The sequence below is a fragment of the Mesitornis unicolor genome, unplaced genomic scaffold (assembly GCF_000695765.1).
Source record: "Mesitornis unicolor isolate BGI_N332 unplaced genomic scaffold, ASM69576v1 scaffold12520, whole genome shotgun sequence".
Classification (NCBI taxonomy): domain Eukaryota; kingdom Metazoa; phylum Chordata; class Aves; order Mesitornithiformes; family Mesitornithidae; genus Mesitornis; species Mesitornis unicolor.
Window position 1 is genome coordinate 11,902 of NW_010157615.1, and position 9,815 is coordinate 21,716.

Here is a 9,815-nt window from a genome sequence, read left to right on the forward strand (position 1 = left end):
ATTTTGCATTTGATTAAAACCCTATAAACTTCAAGTAACTTTCCCCAGGAAACTTCGTCTCTTACATATGAGATTTCTGGCCTGCCTAAATTGTTTCAGTGACTGCAATATAAGAGTATTTTCAAATTTTGTATAATTTGTGAATTTATAACACAGTCAAAGTGGTAAGACTTACTATCTTTAAGGTGGTATTTTAAAGTGATTTCTTTCATCAGTCAATTTTTAGTTCGTGTGGCCACTTATATAGAAGTCAGTTGCATTACTAATTAAAACACTGAGTAGCTCTGCATATAATAATAGTCTTTAAATTCTCACTGAATATGCAATATTAAATACACAAACTTGACAGACACTTCAATTATGCATTTTACAACACAAAATTAACAGGTTATTAAAGCCCCCATATACTAGCTACAGTGCATAAAGGGGCTATCAGTCATACCATTTTGAATTTTAGCATAACAAAACATTTATTTCATGGTGAGTTTTTGAATATGAAAATCCTATTTGCTCTTACAATGGGTTCTGCAAAAAGCCACACAACCCAGGTCTTGATAAACATTCATGCCTATAAATTATATCCATTACTGGAAGAATTTTAATATAGTGGGCAGCAATTATTTTCAATACTTCTTAAGACTCGTACCAAAAATATATCTTTTCCATAAAATCAAAAAATAAAATATCTGAAAATGTTCTATGATAAATCTAGAAAAAGAGGAGGAATCCAGTCTTAAATTTTCCTCTCACATACACAATTTAAATTGAGGAGAATGCAAGCGATTTGTACAGCTGACACAACAATTTGACTCAGTCTGCAAGATTAAAATCCAAAGGTTATGAAAAGTATTCAAACTCTATTTCAGGAGTTTAACTTTGTCCTTTAAAACTTTAAATTTGGGATTGTTATTCATTTTCTTATTGAATATGACTAGAATATCCTCTTCCGATTTGTGATGTTCACCAGATACTGCGTAATACTGAGCTATAACCTGCAAAGACAGAGGAACAGTTTTGAGTTGGTAAAGATGATTCCACTTTAAGCAGTAATACAATCATGTTACTGTATTAAAAGTAGCATGGAATCTATTACGCTATTATTCCTTTGCAGAATTACCACTGCATTTCTTCTGTAATCCAGCAGGCAATAAAGAACATGTCCTTCAGCTGACATTTTGTCAACTGATATTCTGTTACAAAATGTCAAACTTTTTTACTTATGTGTGGCAGGATTTTATGAATGTAAGCATTACAGAACAAAATTCACAAGACCAAAGGAGATTTAAAAAAAAAAAACATGTTGTACTGTACCTTTTTTCTTAGTTTTTTAATTGAAATTTCATTGTCTGGAGCCTGTTTCAGAACAGCTTTGATGGTTCCCTTCCAGTTGAATTTACCTAGAAAATAATTATGTGTACAACATCATTAGTAAAATTAGGTATTTCAAGGTCTTCTGCTCTAGTAGGAACCAGCCTTCCATCTCCTAATTTTGGAGCCAGTTCAGCTAGCACAACAGTTTATTGTTATTTTACTGACCCTACAACAGCAGGGTGTCTTATGCATAAAGTCAGTTAGGCTGTTTCTGATAGGATGGAGACGAAGAACCAACGTACTCCTTGAACAACTATGGTCGGGACTTCAGCTATTAAGCAGCAACTCTTGCACAATACAGGAATAGTTGGTAAGATCCCATCCCCTCACCCTTAGAGCAACGGGAGTAAATTTCACACAGTACCCACTTAAGAAGTAATTAATTGGTAGTTTCCAAATAAACAAACTGTATGTTCAAGTACAGGCATTCCCCAACAGTGTGTTGGAGAATAGGCATAAGTAGGTTTATCTAAGCATAAACTAAGGTCAAACACAGCTAAAGTCCAATTTATGGTTCACTAAGCAAAAATGGGGATATAAGAGATTCAAAGAGATATGAGAGAGCTGTTACTCTTTATCTTCTATGTTGGCTACTGTGCATGGCAGCAGGGCAGAAGCCTGCTGCAGTGACACCAACATGTCAAATTCCTCCCTGCCCAGTGAAAGCAAATGTAGCCAAAGGCTGCCAGCACAGCAGAAGCAACAAACGAGAGAAGTAATTCTGCATCAGGTGTAGCACAGGCTACTTACTCTGGAATAGAGTATGTATTTATATAGTATATATATTTACACTGAATATACATACATGTATGAACAATGAGTCACAATTCACTACATGACTTGCAGCAAAAGCGCTATATTTGTAGTCTGCACTAGGTCTTCTGCAGAATAGTTTTGTAACTATCTAAATTCCCACTTTGAGAATACCTCTATCTGTTCCCACATTTTCTTCATTGCCATTGGTGTTTTCTGTATTCATGTCTTCTGAAACGTTTTCAGTTTTCCTTCTCTTTGTTGTAATATGAGGTTCCTCTAGAGATGGAATTGGATATACACAAAAGATTATAAAACTAGAAGAAAAATTCTGATGTGACTTAACGCTTCTGTTCTTCTAACATGAGTTTACATTTGCTAAGAGGTTCAGTTTTTACAAAATGACTGTGCAACCAGTGTGTTAAAAAATAATCTAATACATATATGAAAAACACTACTTAAAAATTCTAGTTAGGTAGATTATAGAGCTTTAAGGCATTGAGAAAAAGCATCCCAAAAACAAAGAAGAATATAAAGTGTAGGATGAATACCTTCTGCATGTTTATGTTTGCGTTTCTTTACATTTGTTTCCTCTTCTATTTCACTCTGATGGCCATTTCCATTTATTTCTAGTTCATTCTCCAAGCTCTCCTTTACTTTTTTAGACTTTTTACTCTTTTTTACTTCTGTTTGGTTTTCTAATTTCAAGTCTTTTTTCTCCTTCTTATTGTTCTTTTGTCTCTCTTCTTTTCGTTCTCTCTTACTCTTTTTCCTCTCAACTTTATCATCTGTGATTCCATTTTCTTCTGCCATTGTTTCTTCCTCCGTTTCTGCAGACTGCCCCTCTTCCTTCTGTTGTGATTTGTCTTGTCCTTTTTCACTTGAAATCTTTTGTTGAAAGACAGATTATTACATCGTTTACATGCCCTTTTTTTGACATTGCAACTTTACTACATCATTCATGAAGAACACCAATATCCTGAATTCAATTAAACTACTTACATGTGGTGACACCAGTTAACCAAGAAATAGCACTAAAGAGTGTGGCTAATTCTTCTAACTTAACAGCCTAAAATGGTCATTACCGTAACATCACAAAAGAAATGTTATCTTACAACATACATAATTTTTATTTGAAATAATTATCTATGATTTTTCTAATGTATTTGCTAAATGTATTTAAGTTAAGGGAGAGGCAACTCTTTGATTTACACAAACAAAAATACAGCATGTAATAGCAAGATACAGAACCTATTCCTCTTAAGTAATAAATCTTAGCTTTGCCATCCAGTTTCCCATGTTGAGATATGTCTGGGACAACAAAACTATTATTGCATGATGTCAGCAAGGCACTGCAGGTTGTTTTAACACCTAAACGTATTTGGTTTTCTTTTAATGTTCCAAGGTTAACAATAATTTTCTTGTAGAAGGATTAATATATTCATGAAAATTTCTATATTTAACTTTAATTTTAATAATTACAAGTGAAATACAATTACTGAAATGTTAATGCAGCTATTTAGAAAGAGGATACATGTTTATGTTAAGAGTGATTTCAATTCAATTTGAATCCCACTTAAGAACTTCCTTTGAGTACATGCATTTCAAGGTATGTATTACAAATAATATCCTGAGATGTTTTTAAGAACTCTTAAAGGTGTGTTGAAATTACCTGAGCAAGAAAGTTGTGTTATATATTTTAATTTAATGCTACATTCTATGGAAAATGTAAACTGTTTACTTGTATTTATTTTTACAAAATTTTATAAAAGTTTTATTTAAAAAAAAAAACCAGTTTAAATCAAGAGGGAACTGCTTATTACTTTAGTGGAGTTCTATCAACACAGAATTAATGTTTCAGCAAGACAATGTACTTGAAATTCAGTGCCCAGAGTTTGTTATGTGCATATGCTTTTCAAATAATGTATTTATTTCCTTCCTGGCTCTTTTATTTGGATTCTTCAGAAAAACTACAAATAGTTTTAACTGGAACCGTCAAATCAGGAACATAAGGCATACTCAATAAGGGATTAATGTCAAAGCTATGCCTGTGTTCTTCCTCAAAAGAAGCTGGGGAAGACACGGAGAGGAATTTCACATCAACAGAGAAATAAACTTCTGTAACAGCTTTCTAGCAGCAATAATAGATGTGAACAATCAATCAAAACACCCTACCAACACATGCTAAGCTAGTACTGAAATAACAAAGAATTAGGCACTGAGAAAAAAGGTGCAAGTCCATGATTTAGACACAGTAGGAAAAATCTGCACCACAAACTGGAGGATCTTATCTTTCTCCACTAATAAAATAGGTAAACTAGGTGCTGTTAAATTTTCCACTCCAATACACATAAATTTGAGGCCAATAAAGTTCTGAAAAGATGTTGTTTTATTCCTTCTTAGTGTGTGGTAAAAGACTGGAACCAAAGACAAAGGCAGTGTTTTTGCCTTTCCTCAGGTACTAATAGCATAGAATAAAGGTAAATCATCCTTCTGATTATCGTGTCACAATCATGTCACTGTGTCCAAGTTTTTAATCGCAACCTACTCAGTTTGCATAGCTACTTCAGCAACAGTATGGCAAACAGCCATTTAGCCTAGGAATGTTACTTTATAACATAATCCACTGTAACAGTGGGAGGCAATCTTTCTGCTAACTTCTACAAAGGCAGTCTGGAAGGTTTTCCTTCCAGCATTTTTGACTGCATTCCTGTCGTACGATGTTGTACCTCTAACTTAACTTACATTCCTGGTTGTTTCAGAGAAAATATCCCACACCTGGTCTTGCAAAGTGCTGTCAGTGATTCTCAAACTGTTCTTCATCCAATTCTGTGCGAGAAAAACAAAATGATAAATGGAAAGGTGCATCTCTGATTTTTTTTCCTTGATTATCATGTATTTTGTTCTTTTTTTCATTTAAGAATCTAATAACTTCTTCTGATTTTGATCTGCTTAGATGTTTACTCTCTATGAATCTCTTAAACCACTATGCTAAATTGTTTTGCATAATGCCTGTGTACTGTTACAAGGCTATACCATGCCTCTTAATTGCTTCAACAATAGTAATCCAGAAGAGTAAATATATAGAAAAGATAATCTTCAAGTTTTTTAATACAGCTGGTAATGTTAATGTTCTACCAAATCTTCTGTTTCCACGAGTTAAAACATTAAGGATCTGACCTTATTTATTTATTTGTGTACTGGACAGATGGTCATGCTCCTAAATGGATACATTATTTTATTACAGAAAGTAAAATTTAAGAAAGCATCTCAAAGCAAACATTTGAAAGTTGTTGGGTAATTGCAGGAGTTCCTGCTGTAAATGAAAACAAATCTGTAAATTTCTACATATAATATGCACACTATGAGCAACAGATCAACTTTCAGGAATGCAGAATTTTAGGTATGACCTAATGGAAAGATTATTGCATTGCAATGAAAATTCCAGGAAAGCTGCATTAGTAAATTGGAACAACAAACTGCAAAAACTTTTGATCTTCCACTGCAACGTATCTTGCAAAAAAAAAAAAAGAGGCTTCTTGACAATATCACTTTCCCTGCTTAGAACATGAGTTTTGTAGAAAAATATTCTAGCTTTCAGCTTGCTTGCAGCAACTTCACTGCAGCTCTATTAGGTTCTATTTGAACGCTTTGGAAGTGATCATGATCTCTCAGCCTGTCAATCTGAGGCACAGAACAGAGGCAGGAGGGCAGCTTGTCAGTAATTCTTTACTGATACCACATGAAAAATTTGTAATTGGCTTTGGCTGTGATGCAAAGTTTAGTGATGCATGTGGTGTGGTAGATTCTGTCACAATATCGAGCAACAGTATGACTCTCAATCCAGTATCTTGCCTTTAGAGGAAAAAAGGCCACAGAAATAAGAATCCATGAAAAGTATGTCTAAGAATTTGGCCATTCCATAGAAATTACAAATAGAAAAAAAAGAAAGGTATTACAAAAAGAACAAGCCTACACATGAAGATTGAGCTTGAATGGTAAGTCACTGGCTTAATACCTAATTAAAAGGTATTTTTGTATTATTTATATTATATTATTTATATTATTTAAAGACACATGAAGAGTCCTTTTAAGCAAGGAGATGTATTTTACCAACACTGCCTATTTGAAACTCAGCTATTATGCCATCTATTTACCAATGCCCAATTTGTCTCATCTTCGTTAAAACAGAATGGCACTCACTAAGAAAGTCTGTTTTTAAGCTCACTGCAAGGCTTACTACAAATCTCTATTAAAACATACCTGAAACTTCACTTTTTTTCTTGGAATATTATCAAAGACACGCATTTGCTCCAGAATACTCCGCACTTCTGGGCTTATGTTTGGCTTCTTCATTATTCCGTGAATTTTCTGAATGAAGAAAACCAGAATTAAATCAGCAAAGAAGCATAATGATCAAATGATATGTGCAAGGTATGCAAGTCAGAAACATACAGGACAGAAATCACCCAGTACCCACAGACTGTATAGCCTGCTTGAAAGAACTGTTCAATACACATGGGAAAAACACAAACTTTTGGGTTTATCATAGATCGTAAGATGTGTCAAAGTTATCTACATAAATATTTATACCTATGTACTAAGCAAGGGCAAGCAGGATTGCTCACCATTGTTTTCTGATGTACAGGTTACAAACTGTAATAAAAACATTTACAAGTAACTGTATCACACAGGGGATTCTTGCTGTGTGAAAAAGATCTGCATTAACAAAAGCGATTGTCAACCAATTGGTTTTTGCAAACTTCTGGAGTTAATTTTGAAAAATTGGGCTAACTTTGATGCCACAGTTTGACATGCATTTCTTTTAGCAGCAGTGCCAGCTTCAACCACTATTAATCCCTATAAGATTATAGGGATATTCCTGCACTGCAAGTGCCAGCACAAGGGAACAGTAGAGCTTAGGCCAGGGCCTTATGGCAGTTACTTGAACAGCACTGCTGGTTGTAGGGGAAAAAAGGCTCTGAGCTTCCCAGTAAAGATGTAGCCACTGGACTCTGGAAAGCCTTCCTGTACTGCTGAAAATCTGTTCACTGCAAGGTTTTGTGGATGCGTTAAGGTTACCAGAAAACGATGCTCTGTAATACTTCCTACCCTTCTGTGTGGAAAGTACTTACTGCTGAGGAAGGCTAACAGCTTTCATAAGCAACAGCATTCACATCACCCAGTGTAGTCAGACAATGTTCAGTCTCAACAATGGCACTAATCTGTTGTCTTCAATGATATTATTCATAGGCCTCATGTAAGCATGTAGCTTAGTACTTTGTTAGATTGTGTTCTATACGAGACAGAAATCAACAAATCTGTGGATAAAGGTGATCCAATTAATTATATCTAATGGGGGTTTTAAAAACGTCTTTGAGAGTTCCTTCCTAAAACCTTTACAGAAAACTAACAGCCACAAGAGGGTAGCTTCTTGCATAGGATAAATAACTACTGAAGAGTAGAACAGAAAGGGTAGGAGATACTTCCCAATAGTCAATTCCATGAAAATGCCAGCACAATGATCAGCAGCAGTCGAAAAAAAAGCAGATCAACTGACAGAAGTCAGTAAGAAAGGAATAAAGGAGGACACAGAAAACGTCATCATGACACAAATTAAATCTATGGTTCATCCATATCTTCAACAGTGTGTGTAGTTCTTGTAACCTCATTCCACAAGGATACAGTAGAACTGGGAAGACTTCAGAGAGGGGTAGCAAAGCTGACCAAAGATGTAACTTACATATGAAGAACAACTGAGCAGGATAGGACCTTTCAGCCTGGAACAGAGACTATGAGATAGGAAGGGAGCCTGACAGAGGTCTACAGGAGCCTATGAAAAGGGTGGACAATGGTCAATGACTCTTTGTATGCAAGAACTAGGGAACATTAAATCAAACTACTAAGAAAGGGATTCAAAACAAACAAAAGGTGTGCTTCTTAGGATAAGCAACAGACCTACCACAGAATTGCCAAAAGAAAGCTGTGGATATCTGATCTGATCCAGTATAGCCTCTCTTGTGTCTTTAACGATTATAAACAATAGTTATCTTATCTCTATATAGTACAAACCTTACCTGAATCCACTCCTGCTGTTTAGCATCTCCTTTGTTAGTTTTGGCTTCAAAATTTTTTCCACCGTATTTCTGGTCTTCACTGACACACTTCACATGTTCCTTATAATCATCACCCCTGAACACAGGAGATTTTTTAACTGTAGTTCACTAAAGTGTTTCAGTGCTTCAAACTATGCAAGACTTAGGTAATCAACAAAATGAAGTAATAGATAGCATCTATCATTTAAGCCTTAATGCTATCAGTGCTTATATGAGTAGTTTGCCGTATTTAAAGTACATGGTTATAAAACCGCTGACATTTCTGTCATGCTACAGCCTCCAGTGAAAATTTCTGACTTCCAAAATCAGAACTAAACTTTCAGCATACTTCTGCTTTTATTGATGAGTCTGTAACTTATGCACATTGGTATATGTAACACAGGCACTGCTATTAACACTTATCTGTGTTTTACTACTCACATTGACACAATTTAAAATTAGAAAAGCAGGTGAAAAATGCTTGCAAAAATCTAATTCCTAAATAGAGATACACTAATGTGGCAGTGTAATTCTGACCAATGCTTAAGTGCCCCCCAAAAAGGCATTAATAACATAGATCTTAATCTTTTGTCAGTGAAGTATTAGCAAATATAATCCCTATTTGTGGACAATCTTATTTTCTTACACAAATTCATATATTTATATTTCAAAAGCAGATAGCAGCACTGCCTTCTTCTGAGTTCTGAGAAGCGACAACCACATTCATAATTTTTGATGTTACTACCAATCTCACTCTCTCTGCAGTAGCAGAACAAGTAACAGCTCTTGATGATCAGAAGCTAAAAGCAGTCACTTTTACTGTAAAAGAACAAACTGCAACTCTGTTTACTGTATAGTTTAGTTGTCTTCTGGTTCAAGCTTGGATGATTAAGCTTGAAACTATATAAAAGCATATATAATTTTTAAATACATATACAAATTATTCAGAAATTGCCAAATTTAATTATAATGTATACCATAGGAAAATCCTGTCTTTGTGACAACCACTGCTGAGTGAGCAAGGCTATTTCCCATCCTTTACCTACCAGAAATCCTTCCCACAATCCATGCAAGAGAGGCACTGACAGTTTCTGCAGATGTTCACATGTTTCTCAACTTGTGCTTTCTTCACAGACTCCCCACACGCATCGCATGTAAAAACGACCATGCTGGTGAGTGGTCAGCAACTTCTACGAAACGGGTACGATCTTTTTCCTCCCCACACAAGCACAGCCCTAGAAGTACAAGATCTCACATTTACAGCTTGAAAGAAACACCGAGATGGCCGCAGAGAAGCGCAACTGCACCCACCAGCACAACGCCTAAGCACTTTGATTTCCACCTGCAAAAGTTCAGAAGGAAAAAACTCGTTTTGCCCGATACCTTGAGCACAGGGGAGACTAAACCCTGAAACTTATAATCCCCCACCCCATGCCGACAAGTTCCGCCGGCGGCGATTCACGGTTCCCCTCCGCTTCCCGGCGCGACGCTCCCTCCCCGCCCTTCCGTCCCGCTCCCCGCAGCAGACCCGTTTCCCAAGTCCAGGCAAGCGGCGCCGCTGTACAGGAGGGCCCGACGGGTATGCCCGGCCACACG

At 35.9% G+C, this 9,815-nt stretch overlaps 1 protein-coding gene across 1 annotated transcript; it reads right to left on the reverse strand.

Annotated features, from left to right (window-relative positions):
- Positions 1–857: 857 nt before the first annotated feature.
- Positions 858–9,387, reverse strand: LYAR (Ly1 antibody reactive). Its single transcript, XM_010180737.1, has 8 exons — positions 9,266–9,387; positions 8,202–8,316; positions 6,388–6,495; positions 4,870–4,953; positions 2,676–3,012; positions 2,299–2,403; positions 1,312–1,397; positions 858–992 (listed from the first exon to the last, which is right to left on the reverse strand). The coding sequence occupies exons 1-8, from the start codon at positions 9,385–9,387 to the stop codon at positions 858–860; spliced, it is 1,092 nt and encodes a 363-aa protein (XP_010179039.1).
- Between the last annotated feature and the right edge of the window lie 428 nt (positions 9,388–9,815).